General features: G+C 41.8%; 2 protein-coding genes across 2 annotated transcripts; one reads left to right on the plus strand and one right to left on the minus strand.

Moving 5' to 3' along the window:
* Positions 1 to 293: 293 nt before the first annotated feature.
* On the minus strand, positions 294 to 2,229 carry LOC126498999 (60S ribosomal protein L11-like). The gene is made up of 2 exons (XM_050137970.1): positions 2,146 to 2,229; positions 294 to 818 (listed from the first exon to the last, which is right to left on the minus strand). Exons 1-2 carry the CDS (start codon positions 2,227 to 2,229, stop codon positions 294 to 296), a joined length of 609 nt encoding a protein of 202 aa, XP_049993927.1.
* Positions 2,230 to 18,212: 15,983 nt separating this feature from the next.
* Positions 18,213 to 25,249, plus strand: LOC126499000 (double homeobox protein B-like). The gene is made up of 5 exons (XM_050137971.1): positions 18,213 to 18,216; positions 19,886 to 20,040; positions 22,337 to 22,430; positions 22,942 to 23,087; positions 24,335 to 25,249. Exons 1-5 carry the CDS (start codon positions 18,213 to 18,215, stop codon positions 24,983 to 24,985), a joined length of 1,050 nt encoding a protein of 349 aa, XP_049993928.1. The 3' UTR covers positions 24,986 to 25,249.
* Positions 25,250 to 25,552: the final 303 nt, after the last annotated feature.

Genomic DNA, 25,552 nt, shown 5'->3' on the forward strand with positions numbered 1-25,552 from the left:
GTTAAATAAAGAAACTGCCATGGCCCTTTGATAGGACAGAAAATTAGGTAGGCAAAGTAAACAGAACAGAATGCTGGGAGAAAGAAGCTGAGTTAGGCAGTCGCCATGATTCTCCCACTCCAGACAGACGCAGGCTAAGATCTTTCCTGGTAAGCCAGCTCGTGGTACTACACGGAATATTAGAAATGGGTTAGATCAATATGTAAAAGCTAGCCAATAAGAGGTTAAAACTAATGGGCCAAGCAGTGTTTTTAAAAGAATACAGTTTCTGTGTAATTATTTTGGGGCATAAGCTAGCCATGCGGGAGCCGGGGGCCAGAATGCAGCCCACCACAGCTCATACAACAGCCAGGAAGGATGATCCCATCATACTTCTGCGGGAACCAGCTCATGGCTTCCTCTTTGCTGATTCTGTGTTTGATCCCAATGCAGCCTGTCCTGCACTTCTTGTCTGCAATTCTGAAATCTGGCCTGCCCAGCACCACATAGAAGTCCAGGCCGTAGATCCCAATGCTTGGATCATATCTGATGCCCAGGTCAATGTGTTGTTGAATCCCAAAGCTGAAGTTCCCAGTAGAGAAGTTATTTTTCCGAAACTCATCCTCCCGCACCTTCAGGCCTTTCTCCAGAATTTCTTCTGCCTTGACTCCATGGACAGTGCAGTGAACAGCAATCTTCTCCTTTCTCCTGATGACGAAGGGCCTGATGGTGTACTTTGCTTTGGAAAAGACAGGTGTCTGGCCTGTGAGCTGCTCCAACACCTTGGCTGCCGGGGTTAGCCTGTCTCCGCTCTCCCCAACACAGATACTGAGGCAGAGCTGGTGGTTTGAAGTTTGATTTTAAAGAACACAAAGTTGCTGTCCTATTTCTCACCAAGATAAGCATAGTGGTGATCTTGTATACAATGGACAATCCCCCACTCCAAGTGAGATGTCTGAACAAGTTGGGGACCATTTTTTAAAAAAAAAATATGGGTTATTATCTGTCTTTGGTGACCAGCTGAAATTTAAGTTCTGTTGAAAGGAAAAAGAAGTTTAAATTATATAAATGAGTTTGAAGAACAAAACAATAAGAATGATTGGCAAATTGGGTCACCCTCAGAGTCAGAGCAACTTCTAAGAAGTGTGGCCAACAACACACACAGTAGCATCTAAAGAAAAATGAATCAGCCGGGCGGTGGTGGAACACACTTTTAATCCCAGCACTATGAGGCAGAGGCAAGCAGATCTTTGTGAGTTCGAGGCCAGCCTGGTCTACAAGAGCTAGTTCCAGGACAGGCTCCAAAAGTCACAGAGAAACCCTGTCTCGAAAAACCAATAAACAAACAAACAAACAAACAAACAAGTAAATAAGAAAAAGAAAAAAAGAGTCAGAGAGAGAATAGCTGGTTCCAGCTTAATCAGTCTTTTAAAAAGCCTCCAATTAACTCTAAAGTCAGAGAGTTGACTTTCTGTCACCAAGAAAAACAATTTAAAAGTTTAAAACACTTGTTTTGGGTCATAGAAATTGTTTTTTTGTTTTTGAGATTTACTTTGTGTGCATATGGGTGTCTTACCTGTATATATGTCTGTACAGTGCTTAAAGACACGGGAAAGGGGGCTGGAGCTCCTAAAAATTGGAGTTACAAATGCTTTATAGATGCTATGTGGGTCCTGGGGATTGAACTTAGGTCTTCTGAAGAATAGTTAGTACTTTTAACCACCAAACCATTTTTAGCCCCCTTTCTTTTTGAAACAAGTGTTTATATATCCCAGAATAGCTTAGAACTCCCTATGTATCAGATTTACTGTGTAGCACAGATGACCTTGAACTTTTGATCCTTCTGCTTCTACTTCCTTAGTGCTGGTTTACACCATCATACTTGATCTATGCAGGGCTGTGGGTTGAATTTAGGGCATTGCATGTAGCAGGAAAACAATGCCAACTGAGCTATATCCCCAGCACACAGACTGTGTTTTCAAAGGGTCATTTGCTCTGTTGTTTTGGATCTTCAGAAAGACCAAAAGTAGTGAGGAGTGCTTGGCTGAACAAAACTGCTTCCATCCTGCGGTGTCAGGAAGTGAAAAAGAGAGTGAGAGAAGACAGGGCTTGGGGTACCACTATCTCTTTCAAAGCACACCCTCAATGGCCTTCCACTAACCATACCCCACCTCTATTTTTCAGCAGCACCACAAGAGGGCTGTGCTTGCTGCCCACAGCTTCTTCGGCAGGTATCCCACACTCTGGCATGTGTGCTTGCACTATACTGGCTGGAAAACTCCATTTTTTTTATTGGATTATGTGATCTTTTGGTGTCCAATTTCTTGAGTTCTTCGTATATTTTGGAGATCAGACCTCTCCCTGATGTGGGGTTAGTGAAGATCTTTTCCCATTCTGTAGGCTGTCATTTTGTCTTGTTGACCATGTCCTTTGCTTTACAGAAGCTTTTCAGTCTCAGGAGGTCCCATTTATTAATTGTTTCTCTCAGTGTCTGTGCTGCTTGGGGTTCTATTTAGGAAGTGGTTCACTGTGCCAATGTGTTCAAGTGTACTTTCCACTTATCTTCTATGAGGTTCAGTGTGGCTAGCTTTATGTTGAAGTCTTTGATACATTTGGACTTGATTTTGTGCATGGTGATAGATATGGGTCTATTTTTATTCTTGTACATGTTGATATCCAGTTATGCCAGCACCACTTGTTAAATATTCTTTCTTTTTTCCATTTGATATTTTTTGCTTCTTTATCAAAATCAGGTGTTTGGAGATGTGTGGATTGATATCCGGACTTTCTATTCTGTTCCATTGGTCCTCCTGTCTGTTCTTATGCCAATACCAGGCTGTTTTCAGTACTGTAACCCTGTAGTAGAGTCTGAAGTCAGGGATTGTGATGCCTACAAGAGTTCTTTTACTGTACAGGTTTGTTTTGGCTATACTGGGTTTTTTGCTTTTTCATATGAAGTTGAGTACCGTTCTTTTGAGGTCTTTGAAGAATTTTGCTGTAGATTGTTTTCGGTAGAATTGCCATTTTTACTATGTTATTTCTGCCTACCCAAGAGTGTGGGAGATCTCTCCATTTTCTGATGTCTTCTTCAATTTCTTTCTTCAAAGATTTAAAGTTCATGTCATACAAATCTTCCACTGTTTGGTTAGAGTTATTCCAAGATATTTTATGCTATTTGTGGCTATTGTGAAGGGTGTTGATTCTCTGATTTCTTCCCCAGACCTTTCATCATCTGTGTACAAGAGGGCTACTGAATTTTTTGAGTTAATCTTGTATCCTGCTACATTGCTGAAAGTGTTTATGAGTTGTAGAAGTTCCTTGGTAGAATTTTTGGGATCACTTATGTAAACTATCATATCATCAGCTAGCAGTGAGAGTTTGACTTCTTCTTTTCCAATTTGTATCCTGTTGAATTAAGAGCTGCGGGGCTGCGTCCCCAACACCCCGGCCGCTTGGCTAGCTCATGCCCGAAATAACAACACACAAACTGTATTCATTGAAGAACTGCTTGGCCCATGAACTCTAACCCTTACAGGCTAATTCTCGCACCTGGACTAGCCCATTTCTAATGATGTGTGTAAGCACCCCAAGGTGCGCTTACCGGGAAGATTCTAGCCTAAGTCCATCGTGGGTTGCAGCTGCCTGGGAGAGCAGAGCATGGCGGCTGTCCGGTCCCTCTGGAAGCAGCGCAGAGTCTGACCTCACTTCCTCTTCCGCCCAGCATCCTATTCTGTTTATTCCTCCCACCTATGTTCTAACCTATCAGGGCCAGCCAAGCAGTTTCTTTATTGCTCAGCCAATGAAATCAACAGATTGACATGACACTCCCACATCACTTCCCCTTTTTCTGTTTAAACAAAAAAAAGGAAGGCTTTAACTTTAACATAGCAAAATTACGTATAACAAAACAGTTATCAAGTAAAAATTACAATAATCTATATCATAACTAAGGAAAACTATAACTATAGCTAACTATTCTTAACTCCATCAAAGAGTCCAGAAAGATACAATATTACCTAAGCAAACAAGAAATAAGCAACTTTCAAACTCTAGAAATGACAGAGACATCTCGCTGCCTGGACAGTCACCCAAAGTTCCTCTGTACCGTTGGGGCATCCATCTTCGGCCTACAGGCCCATAGTTTCCAGCAGACATTTCCACAAAGCAGGAAATTTCAAAGGCAGTCACTATCTGCTTGTCCTGAAGAATGTCTTGCAGACTCTTTCATGAATCAGGAACCCCGAAAGATCATCTCACCTTTAGGCAAGTTCAGCAGTCCTCTCTCTGCGGGTTCTCTGTGTCCAGTTTATGCAATAGTCCAGGCAAGAGCAGTTTCTTGCCCAAATGGCTATCAAACTCCATAAGGATCCTCTTCGATGCCCATCTTCCTCTTGAAGTAGATTGGTGCTGCCAGGAGCAGAGTGTCTCATTGTCATGAAAAGTCCTAAGTTATTAAAACATTTAAAATGCCATATTCTATAATCTTTGAAAAATATGAAGAATGCCTATCTAAAATATATCTATGCACATCTAGAAAATCTTAACTAACATGACTACAAACTTAACTATTATTAATGATTATTCATTAACAACCTATATACATTACAAAATTAACCTTAAATTTAAATCACTAAAGCAAAATCCATATCAATGTAAATTATTCATACCTATATCATCTCCCCCTTTAAATGTAAAAGAACATTTATAAACAATATTTGGGAACATGGGCGCAGTTTTTTCTCTCCAAACTGCTTCCTGCTGAATGGGGGCGTCGTTAATTAGGTCTTTCATGGTATAACCTGTGTGCTAGTTTCATCTCAGTTGGCAGTTGAGCGAAGCAATTTTCTGAAGGTATTCACAGCAACCGTTCAGGAGGGCGTGGTCCATCATACCATATCGGAATAGAAGAAATGAACAGGGTCTCATCCTCTGTGAAAACAAAATAAGAAACTCCTTTCCAAAGTATCATGTCCTTAGATCCAAATTTCAAAGTCAAGGCATCAAAATCTCTACGATGGATTAGTTCAGCAGCATTTATAAACAAATATCTTTTAGCAGCTGTTGCTCCTTCCTCAGCATTCAAACAATTCAAAGAGAGCATAATAGTATACAGTATCAAGATTCTCTGTGTATTTTCCATCTTTGTACGCTTTATTTTAACCTCTATTTCGTTTATTTTTACTTTTATTTTATATTCTCTGTATCTCTTTGACCTGGAATAACTCTGTAGACCAGGCTCTCCTTGAACTCTCAGAGATCCGCCTGTCTCTGCCTCCCAGGCATTGGGATTAAAGGTGTTTGCTACCACACCTTGAACTCACAGAGATCTGTTTGTCTCTGCCTTCTAGGCACTGGGATTAAAGGCGTGTGCTACCACACCTTGAAGTCACAGAGGTCAATCTCCCTCTGCCTCCCAAGTGTTGGGATTAAAGGCGTGTACTACCACACACAACTTCTCTTTTTCTTACTTTTTTTTTTTTTAAGAATTTTAACTTTTAGTCTGCATACATTTTTAACACTGTAAATCATTTAAACTTTTTCTTTGTCTTTGACGCCCTCTTTACTGTATCTCTCTCTGTTTTTCTGACCACATGAGTCTTTAATGTACTGAGCAATATGAGTAGGATTAAAGCCGTGGCTTTGCCAGGTAGATCCAGTCCATTCCTTAGCTTTCCAGCCTCATGGTGGAAATATAGGATGTAGCCATGTTTACTGCCACAACTCTATGGCATTTCAAGGTCCCTGCCAGCCAGCGAGCTACAATAGACAACAGTCAAGTCCTCTCTAGGTAGTCAGCTCTCCTGCCTCAGTCAGAGTTTGCCCTGGCAGGACGGCCCAGAAATCCGGCATTTTAAAACAGCACAACTTTTTTCCTGCTATGACTGAAAACCGAAAAGCATGCGTTCAGCTTTTCGTCAACACCGTTTAAGTGTGTTGTGGCAGGACCTCTTAATGAGCTGCAGGGTTTTGCAGCTGAAGCTGAGTCAGGAAGCCTCTCTTAGATGAGAGTGCTTGCTTGCTTCTAACAAGCAGAGGAGACCCGAGAAACTGCTGCTACCAAGAAAACATGCTTTACTCTTTCCCAAGCTTTTTCAGGCTTTCTGTGGATTCAGTTGGCCACACGTCTGGGCGCCATCTGTTGAAATAGGAGCGGCGGGGCTGCGTCCCCAACACACCGGCCGCTTGGCTAGCTCATGCCCGAAATAACAACACACAAACTGTATTCATTGAAGAACTGCTTGGCCCATGAACTCTAACCCTTACAGGCTAATTCTCGCACCTGGACTAGCCCATTTCTAATGATGTGTGTAAGCACCCCAAGGTGCTCTTACCGGGAAGATTCTAGCCTAAGTCCATCGTGGGTTGCAGCTGCCTGGGAGAGCAGAGCATGGCGGCTGTCCGGTCCCTCTGGAAGCAGCGCAGAGTCTGACCTCACTTCCTCTTCCGCCCAGCATCCTATTCTGTGTATTCCTCCCACCTATGTTCTAACCTATCAGGGCCAGCCAAGCAGTTTCTTTATTGCTCAGCCAATGAAATCAACAGATTGATATGACACTCCCACATCAGTATCCCCTTGATCTCCCTTTGGTGTCTTATTGCTCTAGCTAGGACCTCAAGAACTACATTGTATAGATATGGAGAGAGTGGACAACCTTACCTTGTTTCTGATTTCAGTGGAATCGCTGGGAGTTTCTCTCCATTTGGTTTGATGTTGGCTGTTGATTTGCTGTATATTGCCTTAATTATGTTTAGGTATGTTCCTTGTATCCCTGCTCTCTCCAAGAACTTTATCATGAAGGGATGTTGTATTTTTTTCAAATGCTTTTTTGGCATCTAATAAGATGATCATGTTTTTTTTTTAAAAAAAAAAATATTTATTTATTTATGATATACACAATATTCTGCCTGCATGTATCCCTGTGGGCCAGAAGAGGGCACCAGATATCATTACAGATGGTTGTGAGCCACCATGTGGTTGCTGGGAATAGAACTCAGGACCTCTGGAAGAGCAGCCAGTGCTCTTATCCTCTGAGCCATCTTGCCAGCCCGATCATGTGGTTTTTATTTTTCAGCTTGTTTGTATGAGGGATTACGTTGACAGATTTTGTATGTTGAACCATCCCTGCATCTGTGGGAGAAAGCCAAGTTGGTCATGGTGGATGATGGTTCTGATGTGTTCTTGTATTTAATTTGGTAGTATTTTATTTAGTATTTTTGCATCAATGTTCATGACTGAGATTGGTCTGTAATTCTCTTTTTTAGTATTGTCTTTCTGTGGTTTGGGTTTCAGGGTAATTGTAGTCTCATAAAAAGAGTTTGGCAATGTTCCTTCTGTTTCTATTATGTGGAATAATTTGAGGAGAATTGGTATTAGTTCTTCTTTGAAAGTCTTGTAGAATTCTGAGCTTAAACCATCTGGTCCTGGCCCTTTTTGGTTGCGAGTCTTTTGATGACTGTTTCTATTTCTTCAGCAGTTATTAGTCTGTTTAATTTACTTATCTGGCCTTAATTTAATTTTGCTAAGTGATATTTATCCAGAAAGTTTTCCATTTCCTTTAAGTTTTCCAATTTTGTGGAGTACAGGTTTTCAAAATATGACCGGATGATCCTCTGTATTTCCTCCATGTCTGTTGTTATGTCTCCCTTTTCATTTCTGATTTTGTTAATTTGGATATTCTCTCTTTGCCTTTTGGTTAGTTTGGATAAAGGTTTGTTTATTTTGTTGATTTTTTCGCAGAACCAACTCTTTGTCTCACTGATTCTTTGTATTGTGTTCTTCATTTCTATTTTGTTGATTTCAGCTTTCACTTTGATTATTTTTTCTTGTCTAGTTCTCTTAGGTGAGTTTCCTTCTTTTGTTCTAAAGTTTTCAAATGTTCTGTTAATTCACTAGTGTGGGATTTTTCCAATTTCTTTATGTTGGTATTTAGTGCTATGAACTTGCCTCTTAACACTGCTTTCATTGTGTCCCATAAATTTGGGTATGTTGTATGGTCATTTTCATTGAATTTTAGGAAGTCTTAATTTCCCCTTTATTTCTCCCTTGACCCATTGATGATTCAGGTGAGCATTGTTTAATTTCCATGTGTTTATGGGTTTTCTGGAATTAGTATTGTTATTGACCTCTAGTTTTAAAGAATGGTGATTTGATAAGGTACATTGCGCTATTCCATTTTTTTTTTATTTGTTGAGGTTTGTTTTGTTATTGAGAATTTGATCAATTTTAGAGAAGGTTCTATGTGGTGCTGAGAAGAATGTATATTTTTTTCTGTTTGGATGGAAAATTCTATAGATGTCTGTTAAGTCCATTTGAGTCATAACATCTGTTAGTTTTCGTATTTCTCTGTTCATTTTTTGTCTGATTGACCTGTCCAGTGGTGAGAAGGGAGTGTTGAAGTCTCCCACTATTAGTGTGTGGGGTTTCATGTATGATTTAAGCTTTAGAAGTGTTTCTTTGACATATGAGGGTGCCCTTGTATTTGGGGCATAGATATTCAGTGTTGAAATTTCCTCTTGACGGATTTTTCCTGTAACTAATATGAAACAACCTTCTTTGTCTCTTTTGACTGATTTTTAGCTTGAAGTCTATTTTGTTAGATATTAGGATAGCTATACCCACTTGTTTTTTACGTCTGTTTGATTGGTATATTTTTTTCCACGATCCTTTACTCTGAGATGATGTCTGTCTCTGAGGTTGAGTTTATTTTTTTTTATTTTTTATTTTTTTGGTTTTTCAAGAGAGGTAGCTTTGGAGCCTGTCCTGAAACTAGCTGTTGTAGACCAGGCTGGCCTCAAACTCACAGCAATCTGCCTGCCTTTGCCTCCCAAGTGCTGGGATTAAAGGCGTGTGCCACCACCACCTGGCTGAGATGCGTTTCTTGTATGCAGAAGAAAGATGGATTTTATTTTCGTATCCAATCTGTTAGCCTGTGCATTTTTAATTGATATTTATTGAGCTCTACATTTTAATCTGCTCCTTTTCCTGCCTCTCCCCTTCCATCTTCAATCCTCTTCCAAGGTCCCCACGTTCCCAATTTACTCAGGGGATCTTGTCTTTTTCTATTTTCTATTTCCCATGTATTTTAGATCTATGTAAGTCCCCATTGTTATCTAAGTTCTCTGGGATTGTAGTTTGTAGGCTGTGTTTCTTTGCTTTTTGTTAAAAAACCACCTATGAGTGAGTACATGTGATAATTGTCTTTCTGTGTCTGAGTTACCTCACTCAAAATAATATTTGCTAGCTTCATCCATTTTCCTGCAAAATTCAAGCTGTTATTTTATTTTATTTTTTTGCTGTGTAGTACTCCATTGTGTAAATGGACCACATTTTTCTTGTACCTCATTTTTTCATGATTGAGCATCCTTTGGATATACACTTTTTGGACCATTTGGTCGGTATATTTTTTCCCAACCTTTTACTTGAGACAATATCTGTCTTTTAGGTTGAGATGTGTTTCTTGTATGCAGAACAAGGATGGACTCTGTTTTTATATCCAATCTGTTAGCCTGTCTTTTTTTATGGGCGAGTTAAATCTATTTACATTAAGTGATCTTAATTACCAGTAATTGCTAACTCCTGTTAATTTAGTTTTCACTGTTGGTGATATTAATTTGTGCATTTTTTTCTTCTTTAGGGTTTGCTGTTATGACATCATCAATTGTCTGTGTTTTTGTTGGTGTAGCCATCTTTCTTGGGTTGGAGTTTTCCCTTTAGTATTTTGTGTAGGGCTGTGTTTGTGGCTAGGTATTGGTGAAATCTAGATTTGTCATGGAATATTTTGTTTTGTTTGTCTATGGTGATCGACAGTTTTGCTGGATATAGTAGTCTGGGCTGGCTTCCTTGGTCTCTTAATGTCTGCATAATCCTTGACCATGACCTTCTGGCTTTCATTGTCTCCAATGAGAAGTCAGGTGTAATTCTGATAGGTCTACCCTTATGTTACTTGGCCTATTTCCTTTGCAGCTCTTAATATTCTTTTTTTTCCCTCTATATGTTTAGTGTTTATTTTGTGGCAGGGGGACTTTTGTCTGGATCCAGTCTATGTATGGATCCAGCTTCTTCATAGGCATATCTTCCTTTAGGTAGGGAAAGTTTTCTTCTATGATTTTGTTAAATAAATTTTTTGTGCCTTTGAATTGAACTTCTCCTTCTTCTATACCTATTATTCTAAGATTTGGTCTTTTCATGGTGTCCCATATTTCGTGGATATTTTGGGTTAAGCTTTTGTTAGATTTAATGTTTTCTTTAACTGAAGAGTCTATTCCCTCTATTGTATCTTCAGTGCTTGAGATTCTCTTCCATTTCTTGTATTCTGCTGTTCATGCTTGTGTTCGTCATTCCTGATCTTTTTCTCATGATTCCTTTTTTCTATAATTCCTTTGGCTTGTGTTTTCTGTATTGTTTCTATTTCAGTTTTCAAGTCCTGGATAGTTTCTTTTATATGTTTGAGTTCTTTTTCTTGGTTTTCTTTAAGTGATTTGCTGATATCTTCCAGTTTTTTGTTAGACTTTTCCTTTGTTTCTTTAAGGGAATTTCTCATTTCATCTTTAAGACTTTCAAATATTCTCTTGAAGTTATGTTTTAGGTCATTTTTTTTCTTGTTTATCCATATTTGGTTGTTCAAATTCTGCTGTTGTAGGGTCTTTAGGATTTACTGATGTTGTGTTGCTCTTTGTGGTGTAGCATGTGATTTTACCTTTTCTACTCATCTTTCCCTCTAATAGGTGTGGTTGGGGCTGTCTGAGATTCTATTGAATAATCTTCTTGGTGCCAGTGAATCCAAAGCTCAGATGATTGTTCCTCATGGTATAGTCAGTGTCACAGTTCTAGTTACCCCTTTGGTTACTCCTTTTACTGGAGATAGCTCAGTGCTCCTGTGCTTTGCTCTGCTCCGTTGGAGTTTGCTGTCTCTGGCCTACTTTTGACTAGGTTGCTGGCTTTGATCTGTTTCTGTAAATCCTGGTCTGGATCTCCTCCTGCAGAAGTCCCTGGCTTGGTGTTAGACCTTTTTTGATGGAGATTGCTGACTCTGGATCTGGTCACTGGCTCAGTCCTGATCCACCAGTGTTCCAGGATTGGATTGGCTCTGGGACTAGATTTGCTCCTGGCTTCTGCTCCTGGTGGAGCTGGCTTCCTCAGGCCCTCTCAGTCTTTGGTGGCTCTTTTAGTCCTATTCCTGTGGGATTTGTTGCCCAGTTCCTTGCCTCAGGGCTACTTTGGCCTAGATTACTGACTTTGACCTGTATCTGTAAATCCTGGCTTGGATTCCTTCCCGCAGAAGTCCCTGGGTTGAATTTGGACCTGGAAAGATTTCTTGTTCTGGTCTACTGCCTAGGAGGTCCCAGGTCCAGGTGTGCCTGAACCCACAGAGGACCTGCTTCCTTCCTCAGAAGTCCCAGACTCACATTCAGACCTTCAGGTTCCTGCCTATTTTTTTTTTTTTTTTTTGATGTCCCAGATCAATGCCCAAACCCACAGAGGTCCTGGCTCGGGCCTACTCTCTCTGAGGTCCCAGACTCATGCCTCGCCTTGCCGAGATATCTGGTTCCTGTCTATTCTTTGGGAGGACCCAGGTTTACTCACACCCAGACTGGCAGATGTCCTTGCTCAGGCCTAATTCCTGTGAGGTCCTAGACTCATGACCATACCCATGGTGTGTTGACTTAGGTCTACTCCCTTTAAGGTTTGGGATTCACATCTGGACCCTCAGCAGTCTCTGGCTCACTCACTCAGTGGTTACTCCTCTGACCTGTTCTGGTGGAGATCGTTGACTCTGTATCTGGTCACTGGCTCAATCTTGATCTGCCCGTGTCCCAGGACTGGATTTGCTCCTATCCTCTGCTCCTGGTGGAACTTGTTGTCTCGCTGTCCTAGGTAGCTGGTTCAGTCTCACTCCAGTTTGGTGTAGATAGCAGACTCTGAGTCAGGTCACTGGCTCAATCCTGGTCTGCCAGTGTCCCAGGAATGGGTTGGCTCCCGGGAGTGGGTTTGCTCCTGGCTTCTGCTTCCGGTAGAGCTTGTTTCCTCAGACCCTCTCTGTCCTAAGTCTCTCCATTTAATTTTATCTTGCCTGGCAGCTTGCTGTATATTGCTTTTATTATGTTTAAATATGTTCCTTGTATCCCTGATCTCTCCAAGATCTTTATCATAAAGGGGTGTTGGATTTTGTTGAATGCTTTTCAGCATCTAAGGAGATGATCATCTGTTTTTTTTCTCTCAGTTTATTTATATGGTGGATTACATTGATAGATTTTCATATGTTGAACCATCACTGCATCTCTAGGATGAAGTCGACTTGATCATGGTGGATGATTTTTTTTGATGTGTTCTTAGATTCAGTTTCCCAGTATTTTAAGTATTTTTACATCTATGTTTATGAGTGAGATTGGCCTGGAATTCTCTTTCTTGACTGAGTCTTTGTGTGGTTTTGGTATCAGGGTACCTCATAAAAAGAGTTTGCAATGTTCCTTCTGTTTCTATTATGTGGAACACTTTGAGGAGTATAGCTATTAGCTCTACTTTGATGTTCTGGTAGAATTCTGTATTGAAACCACCTGGTCCTGGTCTTTTTTTGGTTGGGAGACTTTTGATGACAGCTTCTATTTCCTGGTATGTTTTAGGTCTATTTAAATTGTCCACCTGGTCTTGATTTAATTTTGTTATGTGGTACCTATTTAGAAAACTGTCCATTTGTTTTATATTTTCTAATTTTGTGGAGTACAGGTTTTTGTAGTGTGACCTAGTGATTCTCTGGTTTTCCTCAGTGTATGTTTTTTTTTGTCCCCATTTTCATTTCTGATTTTGTTAACTTGGATGTTCTTGTTCTGCCTGTTGTAATCTGGAGTTATAAGTTTTACTGATTTTAAAACAAGCACACATGCACCCAGAGACATAAAGCAAGCATACTATGAAAACACACCCATATACTCACACAGACATTCTGTGGCCACATTATTCTAACAGACAGACAAATAAAATACTTTTAGACAAGCAGCAGAAATCAGGGAAGCACCGAGGTGGTTGCGTTAAGGACCGGATTAGCAGACATTGTAAGAGGAAACAACAATAAAGATGGAACACCTGTAGAGTTTTAGAAAGGATGGGGAAGAGGGATCCAGATGCAGTGTAGAGAACAAACAGCTGGAGAAGTAGGGAGGGCAGTGTGGAATGGGAGTCACTCAAGATTGGGTCCTGTCATTGGTGCTTATGAAGGGGGACATGTGGGGGCCAGCCATGATAAGCTAAATATGAACAGATCACCGAAAGGAAGGTCTTTACTTCCAACCATTATCACCTGCCAGAGTAGGGCTCAGCCATTCCATAAGTTTAATGGAGGCCTGAGTCTCAGTAGTTTACCCTGAAGCAATACCTGGTTGCAGGAAGAACCATAAACTGAGATTACCCGACCACCACCCAAGAACAGACCATCCAAAGGAAATGCCTAATGTTCCAAGTTCCAACCACTATAGATAAGGATCACCTGCCAGCACACACTCACCAGGACACCCCTAGACAAATGTCAGCCAATCAGCAGTCCTGAACCTCAGAAACTCCCACCCCAACATTTACTAGTATAAAAACCCAACTGTAACTGAGCTCTGGGCTCTCCGTTTATTCCAACACATTGGACATGTGGAGAGACCAAGTTTTCAAACTTGCATAAAATAAAGGCTCTTTGCTTTTACATATGGGACTTGTTCTCCTTGTTGGCTTTGGGGGGACTTCACGGATTTGGGCATAACACACTTGCCTCTGCCTCCCAAGTGCTGGGATTGAAGGCGTGTGCCACCATGCCCTGTTATTTTCAAGATTGTTGGCTAGGTGGTTCTTTAGATTTTTGAGCCCAAGGGAATGACAGACAGGCTGAAGCATTTCACTTAAAAGATGGATTTTGCCAGATGTGGTGGTAAACACCTTAATCTCAGCAGTCAGGAGGCAGGAGAAGGTGGATCTTTGAGTCTGAGGCCAGACTAATCTACAAAGTAGTTACAGGACATTTAGTAAAGGGCTGTAACAGGTAGTAACGATAAATGTATTTCTGGGAATGTTGAGACTGAATTAGCTTCTTAGTGGGGCTGGAATATGGCTTAAAGTTTTTGCCCTGTAAATTGTGAGGATCAGAGTTAAGATTCCTAGAATTCTTGTACAAAATCTGGGCCATGCCAGCTGCTTGTAATCGCAGTTCTCTGGGAGGTAGAGACTGGGATTACAGGCTTGCTAGCTAGACTAGAATTCACTAAATAAGTAATGCTATGATAATAAGTAGCCTCTGTGAGGACCAAATTTGATCTAAACTAAGACCACCCCCCTTATGCCCTCTCCATGATCCGAAGTTCCTGAAATCGAGTCAAACGCCATCCTGGGTAAAATTGATGAGCATATGATTGATGACAACCAAGAACCACAGGGTTAATGACAGCTACTAATCACATGCCTCAGTCACACCTGATGTATTTTTAACTACTTTACTCTTCAATTCTGTGCTCACCATAACCAATCAGGTTAAATGGTGCCTACCCCAAGACCCAATGGCAAGGCTGTGACCCACTCGTACTACTGCTTGTGTGTGTGTGTTTATATATATAAACTCCAAACTGTAAACGCTCAGTGCTGCTCTCCTCTACCCGCTGCACCGGAGTGTTTGACGGTGGTTCAAGCTCGAGCTTGTAATCAATAAACCCCTTTGTGTTTGCACAAGAAACCAGCTCTGTGGAGGTCTTGTTCGGGAGTCTCGCAGCATAGGGCGCTCCAGCCTCCAGAGTGAGTAGCTTTTTACAACCTTTCCCCACCACGCACCCTTGCAGTCATTGTAAGTCACTATCCCCCTGCTTTCTGTCGCTTTCCAGTGAGTTATTGGGAAGGCTGAACACTCATTTTTAGAATTTTTATTTGCTGGTGTTATTCAGAATGCAAGACTCTTTGAATTTCTCAAACTGCTGTATTTCTTATCCAGATGCCCGCCTAGAGTGATTTTTTTAAAAAAAAAAATGAATTTCTGAGCTGTTTTAGCAGCAGGATAAGATAAGCAACTGGGGTGAATATAGTCAAGTTACATTATATACATGCATGGAAATGACATAGTGAAACTCATTGTTATGAATAATTAATGCAACCAACAAAAAGTCTTAAATAATAAGATAAAGGTAATAATACAAGGATGAAAATAAGGAGTGGTTGCCGGGCGGTGATGGTGCACGCCTTTAATCCCAGCACTAGGGAGGCAGAGGCAGGCAAATCTCTGAGTTCGAGGCCAGCCTGGTCTACAAGAGCTAGTTCCAGGACAGGCTCCAAAGCTACAGAGAAACCCTGTCTCGAAAATCCAAAAAAAAAAAAAAAAAAAGAAAGAAAATTAGGAGGGGCAACTAAAAGGGAAAAGAGATGAAATGAGGAAAATGTTAAGGATATAAATATGAATTAAAAATTTATTAAGAAAAGTTAAGGATAAAAAGGAACAAAAATTAAAATAATTTTTAAATAAAAATTTCAATAAAATAAAGTAAAAATATAATATAGCAAAAAGAAAAACGTGAGGGGGGAAACCCCAAACTTCCTTCAGGGTTCATTTAGTACTAGAGTCTGCCAGATGGAGGGAGTGTGATGTGTCAGTGCTGAAACCTGTTGAAAAGCCTTCTGCCTCTGCGGAGAGGGTCTGCCCTAGTCAAGGGTGGGCTGCGAGGTCAGGGATACATTCACTCTTTTAGTTTCCCTTCCCTGACGACTGTAGCTGACCACAGTAAATTTTGCGGGTTGTGGGTCAGGCAGGTTCCCAATCCATAGACACCCCCCCCCCACACACACACACATTTAAATTTGTACACCCAGCAGTGGCAAATGTCCAAGCCTAGAGGTGTCCAGGAGTGTATCGGAAGGGAATCAAGGTGCTGGTGTTTGCACCGGGAGAGGATGACAAGCTGTCTGCCTGTTTTCGGGCAGGCAGCCCCAGCCTAGCAGCAAGCCTCCCTGTTGGAAATAGAGCCATCTGCCAGCTCTGGGCTCTTGGTGTTTTCTTTCATTACGTGGCAGACTAGAGGCAACTCCAGAGGCCAAGGAATCCGCCAGCCGGGACTTGGATCTCTCTGCGTCTTTGCTGGGACCCGCGGGCTGTGTGTGGGGACCCCCGCTCTCAGTTCTCAGGGAGGGGGCACCCCCGCTGAGCTCCCGCCCCTAAAACTTCACAGCCCGCCCACGTCAGACCCTTCCTCTTCGCGTCTGCGCCTGGTAGCTTTTGTTGCAGAGTGGCCCCACGTTCGCTGACTTGTGACTACTGTTCCTTTTTTTCGGAGTCCCAGAGTAGCCTCGTCTCAAACAATAGGTCCTTTCTCGACCAGGCACCGGGTATAGCACTGCACTTCTGAAATACCGGGTTGGATAGGGCTTTGGATGCAGGGACTGGATGCAAGATTTCTTTCCCGCCCCTAGCGGGTCCCCACCGGAGGAAGCATTATCTCCCCTCCCCCACTGGATTAAGGCTTGTGAGAACTGTGGGTTTATCCTGCGGCTGAGACTGCCAGTCTTTTGTCACTAGGGCTGACACGCTTACGCGTGGTTGGGGCTCTTGCTCCTCTGCGGGGATTGGGGCTGCTGATTGCTTCTTCCTGTCTTTGTCCTAGCTAGCCTTTGTATTTTCCCATCCTTTTTCATCTGTCCTGTCACCTGTTTTTGATGCTTTTCCTTTCTTTCTTTCTTGGGAATACACCGTATTTGTTACCCTGTCTTTGTTATCCTGACTCTTCTGTCCCGGGGTTGCCTGTAGGAAGCGTTCAATCCGCCATTTTATTCCAGAAAGCAAACATTTTTTCTCTTCTGATACAGTGGGGGAAGGGGGTTTGTGGAGTGGGGAGAGGAGGAGACTATGAAAGGACGAGGTGGTATCAGTGGGACACCAAGTTGCTGCTGGAGAGGTGTTTTTCACATCCTTCAGTTTCAGATGCGATTCCCCTAATTAGGTAATTTCTGCTTCCTGACTGAACCGCCTAGCCTAGATCTCCATCTCTGCTTAGTTTGCAAATACATGGGTGGGGGGATCAGGGGCTCCTGGGTCTCCTCTTTACCACGTGGAGATAGGATTTTTTTTTTCTGCACAAGTATTTTTTCATTAGTTTAGTCACGTGGCTGTCTTGGAACTAAAACTGGTCTCATACACAGATATCTGTAACACACTGCCCAAAGGTTAATTAATGCAACTGATTTCATTTCTCCCAACTTATTGTCTGTTTTCTTTTCTTTGTTACTGCAAATATTTTTTAAGTGAAGACGACAATGGATCTTATGGCAAGCCACAAGAACATATCCTGTCAACAAAACATATTTTTAACAATACATGCATATTGAAACGTGAGTTTTGGCTACAGTCTACAGAAAAATTGACAATGTTAAGTGTTCAGCCAACAATTTTTCAGATTAATGTCCGACTAGAATGTAAAACAAGCTAGGAACCCTGCTGGTGGAACAGACACACTGCGGTGACTACCTAGCTTGTATAGGATTGGTGGAGATGTGGGTGCTGGGTAAAAATTATCACCTCTACAGGGTACCGGCTCACCTGGAGGTAAGCCTCCTGGCACACCTGCAAGTTAATCTTGATTAGGTTAAGGGGGTGGGAAGACCCACTTTCGAAACAGGCCCTCCTTTCCTGGGGCTAGGGCTTGGGTCTCAGACTGCACTAAAAAGGAGAGAGCTAGCTGAGCAGAGACATCCTTGGTTGTCTGCTTCCTGACTTGGCCGCCCTGCGTGATGGGCTGTGCCGAACCCTTCCTTCCTCACACTGCTTTTCATCGGGGTATTTTATCTCAGCTGAAAAAGTAACTGCGACAGCTTGTTTCTCAGAGGTCCTGAGTCTACCAGCCTTTCTAAAGCATGAACTATCTTTTTCTTTAGCAACAGAGACAGCTGAAATGATTTCTCACTAGCAGTTGTAATTCCACTCTCACTTTCCCCAGAGTTACAACAGTTACACCGACTCGACATGCCTATGTCTAATCTAAGCTATTCTTCGGTGCAAATAAAAAGCAACAACAGATCATATTTCTAACTTTCTATAACTCTCCCCGGAACACATGTACTCAGAAGGAGAAGGTTCTTGGGTGACGTTCAGTTCTTTTCTTACCATATGTTGAATGTGGTTATATAAAGTTGTTATTTATTTATGTATGTATAAAGGTGGGCACGTCCCTGCCATGCTATATGTGGAGGTCAGAGGACATCTTGTGAGGGTTGGCTCTCTCCTCTTATCATGCGTGAGACTGGGTTCCATCCTGAGCACAGCAAATAATGAAGATGAAATAATATACAGGCACAATCTAGAGAGCTCAGAAATTAAACCATACATTTATATGATATTAAGATAGATGCAAAATTACCCAGAAGAATTGGTACTTTTTCTCCAAATTTGGTTTCTTTGTGTAAATAATTACTTCAAATTTCTCTTCTGTGGCTGTGTTAGTCAAATTTCACATTGCTCTAACAAGTGCCCCAGAGAGACAATTTGAAGGAAGAAGAATTCACTTCTTGCTCTCTGGTTCAGAGGGTCTGTCTGTGGTTATCGGACTCCACAGCTGGGGACCTGATCAGGCAAAGCATCAAGGCAGTGAATCTGAGGCTGTTTCTCTTGGAACTAAGGTAGCAGAGATAGAGAGGGTCACAGGAATGCACCACGGCCAAGGCCTGGCCTTTAAAGTCACGCAGTCTCAGCAACCCTCCAACTAAGTCCCAGCATTCACAGTTCATCGCCCTCAAGAGTCTTCTAAATGTCAGTCCATCAAAGGGTTAAACCTGTGATTAGCTCAACTTGCTTATGATTTAATCTTGTCTGGAAACACCCCAGACACACCCGGAGGCGGGGCCCACCAATCTCCCAGGAACCTCTTAATCCAATCAAGTTGACAATCAAGATTTGCCACAGTGCTGTTGCATATTTAATGAAGGGATTAAAGCAACAGGTAGTTAAGGCATGGGTGGGCCAGACTGGGCTCTTATAAACGCTGTGTCTCTGTGAGCAGCTCAGTCCGGCCACTCCACTCGTCTGTCTCGTCTGTCTCTCCTGGGTTCCAGGTGACTTCAGTATGGATCTAAGCTGCACTTTTGGTATGTTTCTCTCTGTTCATTCCCATGGTGATGCCAAAGGCCTCCTTTGTTTTTCCAAACCTCAAAACTTTTATATCACAATCATTATTTTTCCACTGTTTGAGGAAGGGCAAGAGAGCTGGATTTTACTGACATTTTGGGTGGGTTGATGGATGAGTGTTTTGAAATTCTTGGAATTTGTAATTTACAATAACAGGGTTTTTTTTTTTTAAAGGAGACTACTTAGAATATTTAAGTTGACACTTTGGATAAAGAGAAAATTAAATATCTAATGTTTCATTTTATTAAAACCATGTCATTTATCCCAAAGTTCAAATTTTGTATAATAATCTAACCTTTCAATCTTTTAACCTTTCAATTTTTAAAACTTATATACATGTTTCATTAATTTGCATGTTTCTAATTCCCACTACTTTCTATTTTCATCTACCATTGTGGGAATTTCTGTAATTTCTTGCTTTTATTCTAATATGATTATCATCTCTTCTAAAATTATGTTTATATCTGTGCACGTCTTATTGGCATGGCTTAAGTTACATTCCTAGCTGGGTGGTGGTGGCGCACGCCTTTGATCCCAGCACTGGGGAGGCAGAGGCAGGAGGATCTCTGTGAGTTCAAGGCCAGCTGGCTCTACAGAGTGAGTTTCAGGACAGCCAAAGCTACACAGAGAAATCCTGTTTCAATAAAAAAAAAAAGATATCACTAAATTAAAAACACATAGTCATCATTGTGTGTCTGGACTTTCAGCATGGAGCAGACATGGCGGGAGTTCATGCCAGAAAAGATGTCCTTCTCACATTTTCTCCTGTCTTTCTTTGCTAGGCCTACTGGAAAAAGAAGCTCGGAGAAGGAGAATGATTCTGAACCAGAACCAAAAGAACACTCTTCATGCATGGTTTGAGAAGAATCCTAATCCAGATTTAGCTACAAGGGGACGTCTGGCTAAGGAATTGGGCATCTCAGAGTCTCAAATTACGGTAGGCATTAGGCCCCTGTCCTCTCTCTGTCTGAGTCAAGGTGAAGAGCAAAGCCAGGCTAAGTTCCCCTGGGCAAGTCTCATAGGTGGCTATATTTTTCTAAGTTTATTCCATATGTATTGGGAAGATAAAACAGAAATAACATGTTTCATTGAAGGAAGTATTGTTTGTGAGCCTGCACTGGTGGGAAAGGATAACCAGTTCATGGTTTCCCCGTGGGAGATAATAAAATCATTATCTTGAGAATTACAGAATGTAAGAGATCATGTCATCAGATTAGTACTGTAGACCCTTTCATTATGAGGACAGAAGGGATTAAATTAACATCTGTGAAAATATAGGGAACTTAAGACCTCATGAAAATTGCTGGTTTGTAGGTTAGTACTATTTTATCCTTTATTCTTTTCTCACTTATTTATTAGTTTATTATTTTTATTTTTTTTGAGACAGGGTTTCTCTGTAGTTTTGGAGCCTATCCTGAAACTAGCTCTCATAGACCAGGCTGGCCTTGAACTCACAGAGATCCGCCTGTCTCTGCCCCCTGAGTGCTGGGATTAAAGGCGTGCACCATCACGGACTAGATAATTATTTTTTTAAATCTGAATCATCCTCTTTGAATTTCTTTTCTTATTCCCCTCCCAGTCCCTCTGGACATCTCCCTCCCTCCCTCCCTCCCTCCCTCTCTCCCTCCCTCCCTCCCTCCCTCCCTCCCCTCTTTCTTTCTTTCTTTCTTTCTTTCTTTCTTTCTTTCTTTCTTTCTTTCTTTCTTTCGACAAAGTCTTACTATGTAGACCAAGCTAGCTATGTCTTAGAACTAAGAAAACTGCCTGATTCTGCCTCTTTAAGGCTGGGGTAAAGGTGTGCCACATAGCTCTTTCTCTCTTCCTTCTTCTTCTTTTTCCCTCTCTTCTCCCTCCTTCTTTTATAATCTCAAATGCCCTTTACATAAAAGCTTTGTGTAAAATTCTATATGGTTTATTTTAATAAAATTGCTGATGTGACAGACAAAGGTGAACTAGCGTAGTAAATTGTATAATTTTATCAAGTGGATTGGTATTTAAACCAGTGAAGAAAAACTTTTAGAGGTGAGAAAATTAGTTCAGGTTTTTATACTTGATGAATAATCATTTGATATAATAACTTGACTCTTTGGGAATCCTGGAGAAAGGAAAATTTTCTTACGTCCTGATAACTATCCAGGTATGGGAGATGGTTGGCACAAATAATGCTAATGAAATTGTTCCATGTGGGCACACCTGGTGGCTGGGTACCCAAGAGACTTGAACTGATGGAAAAGCTCCGAACCTTGTGGGGTGTTGGTGGCTCCTGAGAACGTTTATACCTACTCATTAGTTGGAAGCATCCAGCTGTTCATAAGGCTTTAATTTGAAAACTTATTTTCAATGCTGAATCTGGAAAACACGAGGAGTTTTGAGGACAAAACTCGAAATTGATGTTTTAGGATTGCAAGGCCTATGCCTAACAACTCAGCAGATAGTGGTTGTCATAAGGTTGTAAATGCTAGAGTGAATTATCAGTCCAAAGAAAATACTCAGAAATAACTAAAACACCAGCAACAACCCCACCCAAGAAAACAAGAAAACCAAAAACCCACAGTTCTCCTTCGAGAGAACAAGTGCAAATAAATTTAATTATAGCAGTCATATGGCTTTTTAAACTTACCTTTATTATTTTAAGTATGTCTGTATCTGTGAGCTGTGTTTACTGGGGGTTGAGAACCACCTGATGTGGCTGGGAATTGAACTCGGGTCCTCTGGAAGAGTATTATCTGCCTGTGCTCTTAGCTGCTGAGCCATCTCTCCAGTCTGTGGAAACAGTTTTTAAAACTATATGTTGGCATCCCTGGGAGTCTCCTTATTTCTGGCTTCCCATGGAGTGAAATAGTGTAAGCTGTAATCAGAAATTAATGTCAATTCTGCCTTTTTATTTAAGGGAGTTATTTTCAAAGATTAAGTCTATATGTATTGCACATTGTGAAATGATATTTGCTCAAAAGAGGGGCCAAGAAATTAGCATTGAAAACATTACGCACTTAACAAGGATGAAGTGTGTGTGTGTGTGCACGGTAGGGGGTTGGGGGAGCAGGAGAGAGAATGAGTGGAGTTTCCTGTTGGTGTCTTAGATAAATGTAGCAATATGAATAACTGAATTCTACCTTTCTCTTATGGACATGGTCTCCAGGGAAGATGCCCAATCAGTTTGTTTAGTTGACATTTGCAGTGATCTAGACTGAGCTTCATCCTGTGTTCCCTCTCTTCATCCCCCCCCCCAACAGACTTGGTTTCAGAAGAACAGAAAAATAAAGAAACAAGTGGAGTTTGAATGTTGCTTTGAAGAAAGCCAAGCCCAGGGAAAGGATAAACCTAAAGGTTAGACCCACGAGTTCAAATACAACCTCTCCATTGATTTCCTTGGGAATGTAAAGAACTGTGTGCTATGGGGAAATATTCTATAGAGAAAGCTTAGACCAGGGACCTATTGTATTCTGAGCATGCTAGGGTCAGAGATACAAACATTATCTCACTGGGGTAGTAACTATAATCCCAACCTTGGGAGGTGAAAGATAGGGGATCAAGAAAACCCAGGGTAATCTCTGGTTACTTAGAGAGTCTGAGTCTAGCCTGGGCTACAGAAATAGGTCTCTTAGCAAGAAAAGCTTCCCTTTCCTTGTTTCTGTTGCTGTTTGGTGATGCTGTATCTGTCACTTCTGGGGGTTCATCTCAGGGACAAGATAGATTAAAGAGTTCTTTGGTAGTATAAGATGGAGCATATTCCAAGAGTAAAAGTAGTCAGAACAATATTCAAAATGTTGCTTTTTCTTCCAAGTTTGAATGTGAAAACTGATTTGCAAACCCTGTTGTGTGCCTATGTTTTCAGTAGTTAAAGAAGCTAGGAGGAGACGGACATGTTTCTCAAAAATTCAGATTGATATTCTAATTGAAGCTTTTGAGAAGAATCGATTCCCTGGTATTGCTACCAGGGAAAAACTGGCTCAACAAACAGGCATCCCGGAATCTAGAATTCATGTATGTCGCACAGGGTCTTTGTCTCTACCCATCATTTGTCCTATGCAAGCTGCTGCTAGACTGAGGTTGTCCCCTCTGTTCTAGGTATGAGGTGTAGACACTCTGAAAAACAGTCGCATCAGATCTATGGGACCATAGGAAATAAGCAATAACTATTAGCTGTGTGGTGGTGGTGCACACCTTTAATCCCAGTGCTTGGGAGGCAGAAGCAGGTGGATCTCTGTGAGTTCGAGGCCAGCCTGTTCTACAAATTGAGTTCCAGGACAGCCAGGACTGTTACACTGAGAAACCCTGTTTCAAAAAACCAGGGAAAGAAGAAAGGAATGGAGGAAGAGAGGGAAGGAGGGCGGGAAGGAGGGAGGGAGGGAGGGTAGAAGGGAAGGAAGGTGGGAGGAAATGAGGGAGAGAGAAAAGTGAAAACAGCTAGGTGAGATTGGGAAAGCTGGAAAGTCACACTTGTTTTGAGAATGCAATCTTTGTTAGTGTTTCTAATCCTCAAAAATACTGAAAATTCAGTACCAGAGGATAAGGGTGTTGTCCTGTGTATTAGGGTGTTAGTTAGCATCCAGACCCTCTGTGCGTGGGATGTCTGCATGCCTAGCTCATCTCTTATTGTATCCTGAGAAATTTAGAACACTGCCTGCATGGTTTGAAAATCCCCGCTCTTGGTATATTATGGAGATTGATAAGGGTGCTTCTAAAGTATGTCCTTAGACAATCCTACCAGCCATTGTGCTTCCATGCCCTTTGGAAGTTCCATTTTCTTAGATGCTCCTTGGTGAGCAGAAATTCACCCTGCTTTTGAGAACTTGTTTCCTAAATCAGGGCTGGGAACCAAAGGGGGTGGATTCTAAATCTATGTTTTCAACCATAGTGTTATTTTTACCCATGGCCATGTGCCATGATTTACTTAATCATAATTGTCAATGTAATGGGATTGAGAAACACTGAAGATTAGTGAAGCTCATCTCCCCGTGTGTTGGTGAGAGGAGGCATTCCCAGAGCACATTAGAGCAGAAGACCTCTGAGCTGATCACTGCAAAGAATCTATTCGAAATATTAACGGATTGTTGGGATGTGGTAGAGATGTGGAATAGGGGGTCTAGTTGGAGGAAATGAAGTACCAAGAGCCTGCATTTGATAGGTTTGGTCCTTGCCACCGTTATTATTCTGCTTAGCAAATGGTAAGAAACAGGTGGAATTACTTCTGTTATTAAAGACTCTCTCTCTCTGTGTGTATGTTTTAGATATGGTTTCAGAACCGGAGAGCTCGGTATCCAGGTCCCAAACAGGGCACTCAGGCAACTGCTCAGCTATCCCAGAACAGCCAGTGCCCTGCCCTGAAGACTACTGATCAACCTGCTCCTTCCAAAACTCTCACCAGCCGCTTATCAGTTACAACAGCTCTTTCTCCACCCCACACACCATCTGGTCCTTCGAATCTCTCCAGGGGCCATCAGAAGCAGTTGTCAAGGACCACAGGATCACAGCCCTCCCAGGTGGTACAGGGAAGGGGTGATGGTCAAAATTCCTCAGCGTGTATTGGCCACTTATCACCGGTAGTAACTCCAGGAGAGGAGGGCTTCCCCACTCAGGCTCCTTTATGTCTTCAAATCCAAGAAAGACGGCAAGATCCTGGTGAGAGCAGTGGTTCGGCTGTACCACCCTTAGACAGTTCTATTCAGGCTCCAGCCGTCAATCAACACTTTCAGGAACTGGACCAGACAGACTTTGCCTTTCTGCAACACTGGGATGAATGGTTCCAGTCGATGCTGGCTGAATGGATACCCGACGAAGAATACTGGACTCTTGGTGACTCTGCGCTCCATCCACAGCAGGCGCAGCTTCAGCAGCCTGCCAGTGTATCTCATCAAGTGGGCACAACCCCACAGCAATAGGTTTACCTCAAGCCTTTTCTGTTAATCCCCACTGCACACCAGTTTTCAGGAAAAGACCTCATCTTTCCACATCCAGGCCCCATGTAGATGACCGTGCTTTGCTTGGAGAGCTTCTCAGATATTTTCAGATTCTCTTTCACAGCGTGAAGTTTATCAGTGACTCAGATTGAGGAAACTGTCAAGATCCTAATCCGGGGCCTCTGTCCTTGGGTTTGAAATCAGTGGATATAGTGAAGAATAAAAAGACCAAATTGTGGAACTCATTCAAATCAGTAAACAGCATAAACCACTTTTATACACAAAGAAAACAGTTACTTTTGTTTTTAATTTATTCTTGAAATTGGGTCTCACTCTTTTTATTTTGACTTTTATAGCAGTCGGGTATCAGACAAATTAGTCCTGGCTACACCTTCAGATGTTATCCTTCTTGATGGTGCCTTATCTCTTTTTGTGTCCTGAGGATGGATATACAACTGGTTGTGATCATAGTAATTCTTTTCAAAAGGCTCTTTTCTGATAGTAACACTGGCAAGGGTCCTGCTAAGGCCCTGTTTTGCCATACCCTGG

Source organism: Alexandromys fortis, unplaced genomic scaffold (assembly GCF_014885135.2).
Source record: "Alexandromys fortis isolate MF-2015 unplaced genomic scaffold, M_Fortis_MF-2015_v1.1 scaffold_14, whole genome shotgun sequence".
NCBI lineage: Eukaryota > Metazoa > Chordata > Mammalia > Rodentia > Cricetidae > Alexandromys > Alexandromys fortis.

Bases quoted from the DNA above. Each gene is read 5' to 3' on its own strand.
- LOC126499000 (XM_050137971.1), top strand. The intron at 20,041-22,336 runs GTAGGCATTAGG...CCCCCCCAACAG, and splicing joins TCTCAGAGTCTCAAATTACG to ACTTGGTTTCAGAAGAACAG. The intron at 22,431-22,941 runs GTTAGACCCACG...TGTTTTCAGTAG, and splicing joins GGGAAAGGATAAACCTAAAG to TTAAAGAAGCTAGGAGGAGA.
- LOC126498999 (XM_050137970.1), bottom strand. From the start codon at position 2,229: ATGCCAGAGTGTGGGATACCTGCCGAAGAAGCTGTGGGCAGCAAGCAC. The intron at 819-2,145 runs GTATGGTTAGTG...TCAAACCACCAG, and splicing joins TGCTGAAAAATAGAGGTGGG to CTCTGCCTCAGTATCTGTGT.